Source organism: Lupinus angustifolius, chromosome LG15 (genome assembly GCF_001865875.1).
Source record: "Lupinus angustifolius cultivar Tanjil chromosome LG15, LupAngTanjil_v1.0, whole genome shotgun sequence".
In the NCBI taxonomy this organism is placed as follows: Eukaryota; Viridiplantae; Streptophyta; class Magnoliopsida; order Fabales; family Fabaceae; genus Lupinus; species Lupinus angustifolius.
In genome coordinates, this window is record NC_032023.1 from 15477322 (window position 1) to 15490613 (window position 13292).

At 34.2% G+C, this 13292-nt stretch overlaps 2 protein-coding genes across 2 annotated transcripts; one reads left to right on the plus strand and one right to left on the minus strand.

Moving 5' to 3' along the window:
* On the plus strand, positions 1260–6113 carry LOC109328560 (E3 ubiquitin-protein ligase SINAT5-like). Its single transcript, XM_019562080.1, is given in 4 exon segments — positions 1260–1853; positions 4573–4959; positions 5490–5820; positions 5823–6113. Coding segments are annotated over 4 exon segments (969 nt in total). The 5' UTR covers positions 1260–1628; the 3' UTR covers positions 5849–6113.
* Positions 6875–9061, minus strand: LOC109328366 (pentatricopeptide repeat-containing protein At3g49240-like). Its single transcript, XM_019561800.1, has one exon. The coding sequence runs from the start codon at positions 8964–8966 to the stop codon at positions 7053–7055; it is 1914 nt and encodes a 637-aa protein (XP_019417345.1). The 5' UTR covers positions 8967–9061; the 3' UTR covers positions 6875–7052.

Here is a 13292-nt window from a genome sequence, read left to right on the forward strand (position 1 = left end):
ATAACTAAGTATATTTCCACCCTCTAGACAAGGAACTAATCTTTTTTTAGGGTGCGTAAATATTTCTCTCAACAAATGTCATTCACATGGGTCGAACTTTTAACCTAGTATGATACATGCGTGTCTAGTTGGATTTGCTAATACTCTGTTGATTCTTCTTTTCTAATATTGGAATTTGCTATTGCAATATAAATTATCAACTATCAAATATAATACACATAAAACCAAGCTACACGTACCCAATCTCCAAACCGAAAACAATAACCTTCATCATTATTGCCAAAGTCTTTCTTATGATTTTAATACTACTAGGAATGAACTCTAAAAGTTGGTGAGAAGACAGAAAACCCATGATAGAAAAATAAGAACTAAATATATCTCTGTGTATGCATTGATTAGTGAATTGGAGCTTCATCACGTGATTAAGGCCTTGTATCTATGTGAATAAGATATGCTGTCTGGCTCTTCCATATTAAGATGCTTTGGACCATTTCTTACAGTTCAAATATATCAACAAAACTAGTTCTATTCTTAATCAACCAGTAACTCTAAATGAATTCCAAAACATTATTAGGTGTAACCATAGCATTTTTGTGTTATTTCCTAACCTTATTTTTTGAAGCATACATATAAGTGAATTGATGATATTATAACCTGGCATCATTATTATAGTTTATAGTTTATAAAAAAAATACTCTTTACGTAACAAAAATTCTCTTACTTTAAATCGCAATTACTTTGGGAGATTATCAAGGAATAACGCAGTAATGATCATTGCTTCGAATTGAAAAAAGAAAAAGGAAACAAAAAATAGTTTCAAATATGAAAAAGGCTAATGGTGGGTGGCTATCATTATATATTAAGTTTTTTATCAAGTTTGCAATATTTAGTATCCACTGTGTTTAAATATTAATTATGTGCATTTCAGTTTTTGTTGTCTTTTATTCATGAAATTTATTTGATGTTGCAAGATTTGTTTGGTGTGGTAGTTCACTAAGTTAAATGATATAAGATTGAGTTTTAGAAATAAGACTTCTTTTACTTTAACTTACCTGTTATGGCACATCAATTTATTTCTAATAATGTCTCTGAGAACCGTTATAATTTTAAAAAAAAAACTAACTATGAGTTTTGGTCAAAAACTTAAAACAAAGAACAATTGACAACAACCAAAAACTTCAAACAAATAACAAAATTTATACGATTTTAGATGAAATATAGTTACCTTTTAAATCGACCCTTTTCTAAATTCTGAAATCTAACGGTCCTCCTTCTCCTCTCTCTCTTGACAACATGAAATGATGAAATAACCTCGGTAGAAAGAGAAACAAACAACAAAGAAAAAGAACATCTTCTTTCTTAGAAAGGAGTTTGTTTTGTTGGAATCCATTCATTCATCGTCTATGTCCATCACCCCCATCTTCCTTTCCCTATTCTCTTCCTTTTCCTTCTAAAATTTTCCGAAAGATAAAGGAAGAAAAAAAGGAGCAAAAGAGAATTTAGTGGGAAGAAAATTTTGAAAAGGGGAATACCCAGGTAATTAATTCATCGAAAAATTCGATTTTGATACCTGGGTGTTTCTCAAATTTTGTTTTTTTCCTTAATTGGTTGAAGGGTTTGGTGATTTGATGGATTTGGACAGCATTGAATGTGTGTCATACTCTGATGGCATGGATGAGGATGAGATCCATCTACACCATCATCACTCTGAGTTTTCTTCCACAAAACCTCGTAATGGAAGTACCAATCACAATATTTCCATGGTTTCAACGGCCATTGCTCCTGCAACCAGTGTCCATGAATTGCTTGAATGCCCTGTTTGTACCAATTCAATGTACCCTCCAATTCATCAGGTTAGCTCTTTCACTATTTTTTATGTTTTTTTGGGTAATGATTTTCATTTATCTTATGTTATGTGTAACTTATTTTGATGGATTGAGTGGATTTGTTTAAGCAGATTTTAGTTTTTGTTGTTTTTTTTCTGAGCATGGGGTTGTGGGATGAGGACACTTTGCTTAATTGGATTTGGTTTTGAAGTTGGATGTTCATTACATAGGGCAAGCATTGTAAGTCACTTTGCAATTGCATGTGTGAGTTTGGCTGGAATAGATTGCCCTTTAGGTCCACTTGCCAGTTGGGTTTTGGAGAGAAATGAAGGTTTCAAAGCCATTTCATAAGTATATTTTGTTACCCCCGATCATTCCCTTTCCCTTTCCCTTCTCTCCCCTCCGATCATTTCATAAGTATATTGTTTATAGCAAGCAATTGGTAATAGTAAGGTGCCAAATCCAGGAATTAACTTTGTTGTCAAATGTTAATCTCACCTTTTATTTATGTATTTGGCAAGGGCTTGGTGCTGTTTAGTACTTCCTTTGTGCTTACTATTCGCAAATTGATTGTTGTCTTGGTACTCAGTAGATATATACATGCATTGAGGGAAGGTTTTTTAGGATTATTTACATGCCCTGCTTTCCAGCATCGAGCAATGTATTTCGCTTTTTATGTGTTGCTTAACTGGAAAGTTTTGATCTCTGTAGCATGTTCACTTGTTTCTCATGGGAGCAAGTGCCAAAAACTAGCAAATATTTGTTTTAGTACTTATAAACATAATATGCGGTTTTCTCTGGTACGGGTACGTGTTATCCCATCAAATCTGGTACGTTAGGGTTGTACTCAGTTCGCACATTTGATACTCTTTTATACTTATATTACTACTATTAACTATTAATTATAAATAATTAATAATATATTTTTAAAAAATTATTTAAATTTTCTTTAAAATAATTTCATATTTGATTTCGATCATTTATGATATAATATGATTTAGTAATTATGTTTAGATTTGTTGATTGAGAAAAAAATTAATAAGTGAGTCGATTTGAAATAAGCTCATAAGATTGATTTTTCGAGTAAAATTTAATAAATAGGCCAATTTCAAATAAGTTCATAAAATAAGTTTTTTTGGTTTTTGTGGTGTTGGCTTGAATAGCCTTCATGAACAATCTTTATCAAAACACGCTGTGTTTTCTTCAACAACAACAACTACATAGATTTCCTTATTCTTCCTCTTCAATTGTCACTATCTAATATCTATCACCATTTTCTGTGTTCTCCATTCTGTGCGAACTAAGATGCCGACGTACCATGAGTCAGTACATGTGAACCAGTTCATAGTTCGTATGGGGAGAGAGTGAATTATGTGACTCTGATTTAATACATTTCAGAGTTGCATAATGCTTGTGATAGTGTCATATGTTTATAAAATACGACATGCTAGTCTCGTGTGTACGTGGATTGTCTTGGTTGAAATTTAATGATAATGTGAAAAGTGATAAATACAATTCTTTTAGTAGTTGTACCTGACTAAAGGCACATAAATTTCATCAAAAACTCGATGGAATAGTTATAGTGTTACATGGATTTTCTATGTTTGCATTCTTCATTAGGATGAGCAGAACCAATGGAACATCAAGTTGTAATTTCACCTTGGTTGTTGTAGTAAACTTGAAAGAACATGTTATAAATCTGGCACAGAAGAAGTTTCCATCTAGAAATGTTTGCTTCTGTAACTTTAGTTGTTAAAACACAGGAAAACCAGCAAAATGAACTCAAACAAAAAGAGCAAAACGTCAGCTTAAAAGGGATAACCAATCCCTTTCCATGCCTAATTAAGAGGCCCTGAAAGCTGAAACCATGGAGACTAGAAAAGCTAGTCCATCCCGAAAAGGATATGCAGGTAGAATTCTGGTTGAAATTTTACTCATTGCACTCAAACCCAATACACCTAAGACCAGGAAATGGAGCAAGATTTTGTCTTTACAATTTTGACTTCCAGAACCCTTTACCACGTTGAGATAAAAGCTTCCAAGTTCCAAGTCGCAGTCCCCAGGAATACTAAACAACTTGTTCCATGATAGATGAACAACCTCTCAATGCAAAAGATGACTGCTAGTATCGGAAATCCGTGGTGCAGAAATTCACAAAAGAATATTGACTATATTTCTTCAATTTTGTGTCTGTACCTATACTAATGAATAAAAGTCATGAATAAAATGCAGGACTTATTTTCTTAAAAATATAAATATTATATATTTATATTGTTCATTGCATGCATAATAAATGTTAAATGTTTGTAAGTGTGCATCTGTGTGTACATGCAATTCACTGTATACCAGAAGTGCATTTAAAGCTACCTTTCTTCTGCTACCTAAGTTAAGCTGAAGAGATCCTTCAAATTAAACAACTACAACACCTTATGGTCTCTACTCTCTGAAGCTGAGAACATCTTTCAATTTGCTGGATACAACTTGTTCGGGACATCAATCAGTTACAACTTACTAGTAGATTCGCTGAGGTTTATGTTCTGATTTCTTGATCTTTCTGCTGCTCAATATTTGTGTGTGCGTGTGTCGAATGCTATAGGCCATTTATTTTTTCCTATCTTTGGCAAATCTTTGGTTCTGCAATTCTCGTGTTGCGTGTGCAATACTTTATCATGTCATGATTGAATCTTAACAAATGTGTATGTTTGCTAAAAAGGAGGGGAGTATGTAACAATTAGCTTCTTTGCAGTGCCACAATGGCCACACACTGTGTTCCACTTGTAAAACGAGGGTGCACAACCGATGTCCCACTTGTAGACAAGAGCTTGGAGATATTAGGTGTTTGGCACTGGAGAAAGTGGCTGAATCACTTGAGTTACCTTGCAAGTTCTACTCCCTTGGATGTCCAGAAATCTTTCCATACTACAGCAAGCTTAAGCATGAGACGGTATGCAATTTTAGGCCGTACAGTTGTCCTTATGCCGGATCAGACTGTTCTGTTGTTGGGGACATTCCCTTCCTCGTTGCACATTTGAGGGATGATCATAAGGTGGATATGCACACAGGATGCACATTCAATCATCGTTATGTGAAGTCAAATCCGCGTGAAGTAGAGAATGCAACCTGGATGCTCACGGTAAGTGTACCACATCATTTTGTCTTACAATATCGGGAGAGGGACGCTGTTTCCCATTGTCATTTATTCACTGTTAAAAAAATTTACGTATGGGGAGTACAATTTCTGATGTTCACTATTGCCACCTATATGCTCATCAAACTTTTATTACAGGAAAATTATGAGGAGAGATAAGGGAATTGATACGACAACAACCAAGCTTTTATCCCACTAGGTGGGTTCGGCTACATGGTTGAACGACGCCATAATACTCTATCATCTAACGCTATGACAAAATGCTTTTAAATGATTGTGACAGATCGTTTTTGTCATTCCCTCTGTTTCTGTTTCTGTTTTACATGGCAGAACCATATTTGTGTTTCATCTGATTATCTGTACAATTTGATTTTTATTTTTCGGTTGGAGAATGATGGCTAAAGACAACTTTTTATCTTGATTCACCATCTAGCTGCAGTGTGCACACTTATCTCATTATATGTCCTCACTGCCTCTGGATCTTATGTTTGCTAACTTGTATTTTCTGTGTTTAGGTGTTTCATTGTTTTGGCCAATACTTCTGCCTTCACTTTGAAGCTTTCCAGCTTGGCATTGCCCCTGTTTACATGGCATTCCTTCGTTTCATGGGCGATGAGAATGAGGCTCGGAACTATAGCTATAGCCTAGAGGTCGGGGGCAATGGCAGGAAACTCATGTGGGAAGGTATGCCAAGAAGTGTTCGGGATAGTCACCGTAAAGTCAGGGATAGTCACGACGGCCTCATTATCCAACGAAATATGGCACTATTTTTCTCTGGTGGGGATAAGAAGGAGCTGAAACTCAGAGTTACAGGAAGAATATGGAAAGGACAACAGAATTCAGATGCTAGGGTGTGCATACCAAATCTTTGTAGCTGAGATGTTCTTCGAAGGGCATTTTTATCCTTTGTGTGTTTGTGACACTCTTGTGAGCTGTATTTGGGCCAACTTTATGCAAGTTGTAATATATTAATGCACTACAAGTTGGCTTTGAAATTTTCAGTTTTCTTAAAGCGTGTGATAAACAAGATTTTCTTTCTTCCTTTACAAATTTGTTTGATCAGAATTTGACACTGGAAACTCGACTTCGTCTTTCTTGGTCTGAACTGTGTTATGTTCGCTTCCTCCACTTGCTATGAATTATTCAATTACATTCCTTCATAAGTTCATCGGTTCCTGTATTGCTTCACTTGTAATTATGCCTATGGCACTTCTAATATAGGTTGAATTGTAAGATTTGTGTTGACATTTTTATAATTTGGTATGTTCATGAGTTAAAAAGATGTTTGGAGAGAAAGATGAGAGAAAAGGGTTATTGGTAGCATAGTGCTTATAAAGCAGAAAATGTTTGGCACCCATTTCCATGACTCCTCATATCATCTGAGATGGGTATAATTAAAGCGTACATGAACAAAATAGAGGTAAGATCAGTTATAATTTGATGATAAAAATTGTGCAAATATCAAATAATATTATGTAAATTGTCTATGATGTCATGTAATAACCACTTCTTTTATAAAGGCAGAGAAGAGGAAATCAATCCCTCAATAAACTATCGAAAGCAAACATGGATGATCCTTTAAAATTATATAGTAGCATTCTAAATCGTGAACTTTATGTAAACTAAAACTTACAATCTAAAATATATTCAACGCATTATTCTGAAGCAATATAATGTTCACAGCCGAAAGTGGTACATAACTTACTTAAGTTGCTTCATCTTTCTTCCAACTTGCCTTTACTTGTTTACACCAATGTGACAATGTCAATGTTGCTTCACTTGCAGTTTAAGAAAATCCATCACAATTTCTAGATAAACGTTATTCCATTTTAGACATAAAACATGTACAACACCAATGGCTAACTTTGTAGGACCAATTTAGGGGAAGAGGAAATGAAGCTTCAATAAGTTTTAGACCTATACCCAAATAATAGGTTGTAAATTGCATAATAATTTCCAGCAATTTAATTACATGTAGAATATTTGAAAAGGTGGTAAATAAGTTAATGATCCAAACTACTTTGAGAAAGAAACTGAAACACTACACTTCCTCATCCAGGCATCATGAAGTTGCTACTTCAAGCTGTTGTTACCTGTTCACTTGCACTATCACTTTTAGCCTCACCATCACCTGAACCCTCAGCTTCAGATATTTTCTCTGTGGACTCTGACTCGGCACCAAGTTCATCCTCCGGTTTAGACTCTGCATCCGTTTCCTTATTCCCAAACAACTTGGATGGAAGCAAAGAAGCTACTGCAGCTCTTGCACTTCTTTTAGCAGCTTCAGCTGCCTCAGCCTCTTTAGCCTTTGCTTCAGCTTTCAGCCTTTCCTTCTCCTCCATCAATTTGGCCAACTCATCCTCTCTCCCTTCTTTCCTCAACTCAACCTTAACAAACTCTTGGAACTCCTCGTCAAAATCAACGCCATTGTCATCCAACAATGTATCAACGATCTGAAGCACCTCATCCAACCTTCCTGACTCACTCAGCACCTTCATCATGAACTGATAGCTAGCAACATCCAGCTTCAGCTTCTTCACCATTAGCTCAAAGAACGACTTTGCCTCATCGATCTTCCCAACCTTAACCAAGCCATCAACCAACCTATTGTAAACAGCCAAGTTCGGCCTCAGCCCCGAATCAACCATCTTCCTAAAATATCCAGCTGCATCATCAGGCCTATCCTCCTTAAAGCAAGTATCCATCAATAATCCATAAGTAACCTCATCTGGGTTCACTCCCTTGCCCTCCATTTCCCCGTAAACCTCTTCAGCTTCCACAATCATCCCATTGTTACACAACTGCTCAATCAAGTTATTAAACGACAATGTATCTGGCCTACGCCTAAACTCCCACATCTTCCTGAACACTTCAATTGCCTCCTTAAACCTCCCTTGAGCACAATATCCATCCGCCATCACGTTAAAACTCCCCAAATTCAACGCCAACCTTCTTGGCGGCGCATGCTCCCTCGTCATCCTATCAAACAACGCCAAAGCCTCATCAAACTTCCCATTCTTGCTCAATGCATCAAGCACTGAATTAAAACCCACAGCGCTCATCTTCACTTTCGAATCCACCCCAAGAGCTTCTTCATAACACTCCATAGCCTCCTTCTCCATCCCCCTCAGAAAATACCCTTTCATCAAGCTCCCATACACAACCCCATCTTCCAAATCATCACCCAATTTCCCCTTCAAATCCTCATAAAGCTCAAAAACACGATCCGAATCCGAACCCCTAGCACTACCAAGCATCAAATAATGATAAACAAGAGGATCAGGAGCAAAACCTCTAGAATCCATCTCTTCCTTGATCTCCAAGGCACGTTCCAATTTACCATTATCAACCAAACCCTTGATCAAAATTCGATAAGTTGTGGGGTTAGGGTTCATGGGGGCATCATTTACAAACTGCTTGTAATGCTCCAAAGCCGTATCCGGCTTGCGGCAATCAAGATAAGTCTGGAAAATCAAATTATGAGTGACGATATTCGGCACTACCCCGGCCTGCGTTATAAATCGATGCAGCGATAACAAATCAGAGTACTTCGATTGACGAAGCAGGGCATATAAAACAGCATTGATGGTAAATATAGTGGGACGACAATTTGAGTAAATGGAATGGCGCGTGTACAGCGCAGCTTCATCGAGGTCGTTTTCGCGAATTAGGGTTAAGATTCGGTTATGGAGGTTGAGACGGTTACCGGTCAGGGCGGTAACGTGTTCGGGGAGTTTAGGGTTGTTGGGGTTAAGGTAGTATGGAGTTTGGGATTTGTTGTTGGGGTTGGGTTGGTTTTGGGTTTGGGTGCGGTTCAGGGCGGAGAGTGGTGGTTCGATGCGGAGCTGGCGCTTGCGGCGGCGGCGTTCAGCGGCGGCTTCTTCTGGGGAGGAGAAGGAGAGGAAGCGGAGGGAGATGGTGGAGGGTTGTTGGCGGCGGGGGTTGGTGGCGGTTCGGAGGTGGAGGAGGAAGGTGGCTTTGGAGAGAGCCATTGGTGCGGTGCGGAAAGAAAGAAAGATAGGGTTCAGTTAGGGTTTAGAGTTCACTATGGAAGGGGGTGTTTGGGGTGGAAGCTTAACTTAAACCTAATCTAGGAATAGAATGAAGGCCATTTTGTTTAGGCTTTCTTATTTTTTGTAAAAAACAATAATTTATGTAAAATTGGAAACTATTTTATGTTTGGTGATAAATTTGTAAGATGATTGAACTTTCTTTTCTTTTGGTACTACCAAGTGTATCTCATCACTTTTTTGTGTAGGGAATTAATTTATTCAAGATTTATAGAAGTCTCTCAACTCACTCATCGAAATCGAATCATTGCACACGTTTTGAGGTGATCTTCAGTGTTAAAAAGCATAAAGTATGAACTACCGTAATTTTTATCTGCAACAAATATATAACAGTGCAACATCACTAAAAACTTGCATAAAGTGGTTCTAAAAATTTAAAAACATAAATAAAGTTGTGAAAATGAGGCTTGCACCTCTTTATGATATCCAATATGTAATCTTACTTTATATGTCACCAAATTTATTTTGATTTTATGTTATCAAATATGCTATCTCACATTTATCTTATTCCGGTGTATTTCTAAAAACTTCTGAAATATGTTAGTGTTTTTCTTGAATGACAACTCATATATTTGGACCTTGTGGTTTATGCAAATCAAATGTGTCCATTCAATATTGAGTTTCATCGAGTGTAGTCCTTTTAAATGAGGCCATAAATCAATTAAATTAGGGTTTAACTTTCATAAGAATTTGTTCAATTTGAAATGAGTTATATCATCAACTCAAACAATCTAATAGAAGATTGCGAACTGTTCTATTATCAAGATTTCTTAAACTATTTAGTTAAATTCATTAACTTGATTAGTTTATTTTGTTAGTTCAAATGATGATTATTTATGTAATAATGTATATAAAATTAAAAATATTTTATATGTATACATATATACATACATACAAATATATATATATATATATATATAATATACATATTTATACTCACTTGTATACATAAATATAATTGAGTCGACTTCCGAATCTAACGGGCCGAAATATATTTTGCTCAAATTCGGTTTGTTTATTAATGAACTTAATTTTTAGTTCAAGTTCAATTCGTTTAATTTATAAATCAAATTTATCAAGCTAAATAACGAGTGAAATTTTGAATGAATGTTAGAGTTGTTTCAAATCATTGTCATCCATACCTCTAAGTTATCATTTATCTAGAATCATCCTAGGTCATTTTGGGCGTAATATGAGAACAAGAGTCATCCAACTCTATATAAGACGTTTAAATTTATCTCAACGTTGAGATAAATAAAACGAAGAAATAGATTGAGTTATGTTTATAAGTGCTTAAGTACTGGTCATAAAATATTTGGCTTAACTGAATATTGTTGTGACATATGAGTATTGGGTACACATATAAATGAATTCGTTTGGATAATATATGTCGATCACACTTATCAAATATAAATGAAAGATAAAAAAATTAAATTTTATAATCTAGGATTTTTATGAAAATTATCTGATCATAAAATGGTACCTTATACTAAAATATAAATATTATACATTATTCTTTATGGAAATATTTTGTACTAAAATTATTTCACTGGAAGCTGGTGCTTTCTTTTGTCTACAATTAAGATATTCATGTTGATGGTAAGATGGACTCCAAACTTGCTCTTGACTTGATTAATTAAGGGCCACTGCTATTCATTCATGTCACCATTATTTTGGTTTGGCTAATAAATAATAATATTAGAGGAGTCATTCATTCAGATTAATTGACCTGTTTTTTATGTAGTCATTTTCATAGAAAAACTAATATATATGTTGATCACTCATTCATCTCATAATTATGGGTGCACATATACTATCCTATAATGACTATTATTCTTTATGTCACAATCTTATAATTAATTGAAAAAATATATTTGAATTAAAATTTAATTTTTAAGTAATTTTCTCAACATTCATAGCTTATGGCAGATAGAGTGACACTTATTATACTCATTATGGGAGTGCTCCCTAATTATGGCCACATGAGATGTTCTACGTGGTGCTTGACCTTGTCTATATTTTAGTGCATTAAAATAGAAAATGAATGGGACAATTTTGTGAAAGAGATGTAATGGTTGTTTTCAATTAAAGAAAAATAGAGAAGCTGACTTAGAATGACTTGAACTTATCAACCTACCAAACTAAATTCCAAAAACAAAAAAACTAAAATAATATAAATGCATTCTAACGTGTTTGCCCTTACTCATATATCATAATAATATACTTAGGTTGAAATCAATCTGGACTTTTGAAAACATTTCAAAACCTCAACATGTAGATTATATATATTGCCAACTAATTTCAAGCTTATTGTCAAGCTAGCTAAATTTCTAGACTTGGTGGTTTTACAAAAGCTCAGCCATCAAGTGATTTTTTTATCTCTCTAGTAGCTATATATATCTTATGCACCAATGCTGGTAGTGATGTCTAAGTCTACAAATTGTTCACTTGAATCGTTATTCAAATGCAAGGTTGGTCCCCTTCCCTCCTGGGGTAAAGAATTTACACAAGCAAATGCTATCAGAAAACAATTTATCGATTTCGTTATTAAATTTTTTGTATTATTTTATTTTACTATTTGATTGTTCGCTTCCCACAAAAAAAAATATATCAAAGAAAGGACAATAACTCCTCTTTCCGAAAATCAGGAAAGAGAAATCTTGGTCTTCCTTATGTTATATCTGGATCGGTGGTAATAGATGAGGACGGTGGAATCTGTACAAGCTCCAATTTTGTGGATATGATACGGTGGTATTGGATGTTATATCTGACCTAAGTGGCATATTGTTATTATCTTGTAAAATAGTAACATGTATGGATATGATTTCAACCAATGAAATATCATGATAAATGTTTATAATATAATATTGTACTCAATATAAGAATGGCACGATTACGCTAGTAAAAGTAATGTGAATTTTTTTCTACTGATTGTTATTTCTAGTAATTATCTATGGAATTTATAAGATCTTCGATCTTTATTTTAAATGGAATGTTTTCAAGTTAAGACTCGAAATTTATGTCATTTTTTTTTGCACACTAGGATGCAATCTCTTTATAGAAGGGGTAAGCATGAGCCGAGTTGCCACCGGTTAAAGTTTTTCTTTAATCAGTCATAAATGTTGGTTGGATTATTTTTGAATTCGGACTCGACTTTATACTCAAAGTTAACCTGATCCTCAAATATCGATCAAGTCAGTCTTTAAACTCAATTTCACCTAGACCCGACTAAGTACCATACCTACTCATTTTAGATAAAATTTTCTCAATATTATTTATGAGTGAAGATTCATTTACTTCAAGAGTAAGCTTTTTAAACTTATTCATCATCGTAGCCATCAATTCTAGAGACATCTAATGATTTAGATCTACTCACTAATTCAAATCATTAGATTTTCCTAATATTGATGGTTATGATTGAGAGTAAGTGGATCTTCTCTCATTAATTATTATTATGAATATGTAATTTGATATATATAAATGATATATGTATATATGATTGAAAAGTTTAGAGAATGAATAATATTTTCGACCAAAAAATATTATAAATTTGTACATTTTGAACAATAACATATACGAATTTGATGAGTAAGTGATTATGAATGGACCAATCATGAACAAACTGATCAAAAATGGAACGTACTAGTAAGCTAGTAGGGTCAGATTCTGCTCATCCCTACTTGATAAAGTGACATGTATGTAAGTATCCATTCGAATAAATTAAGTTTTTCCTAGACTCTCATAAGAAATATTCACCTTTAAAAAACTTTTTATCTTATATTGTTACTTTTTTTGTTTCACATAGCTATTCTGACACCATAGACATCTTGTCCGAATCAGGAACATCCACAAGTATATGAGGCTAATTCTCTTAGTAAATATTTTTTGTATTCATAAGACTCGAATCTGAAACATTACTTAAAGGGAATCAAACATGTACTATTTGAACAAGACGGGTTAATTTGTATATTATTACTTACTTAGACATTGTGATTTTCTTGCCTTATTTTACACATATCTAAATTTACATTTTAAAATTACTTAATTATCGTATCATCTCTCATGAAAGCTATCATCATAATAATAATAAATTTTAGTTATGTATAACTTTTATTTATGAAACCATTAATCTACAATATTAAAATTACTGAATTATAAAAATGTAGGTGAGGATAATTTTATTTTATTCTTATCAACAATGTGCATTTCGAACTTACACAATTTTTTTTTATAAAATCATATATATAT

What these genes read in the sequence shown, in the direction of transcription:
- LOC109328366 (XM_019561800.1), bottom strand. Translation starts at nt 8,966, where the DNA reads ATGGCTCTCTCCAAAGCCACCTTCCTCCTCCACCTCCGAACCGCCACC.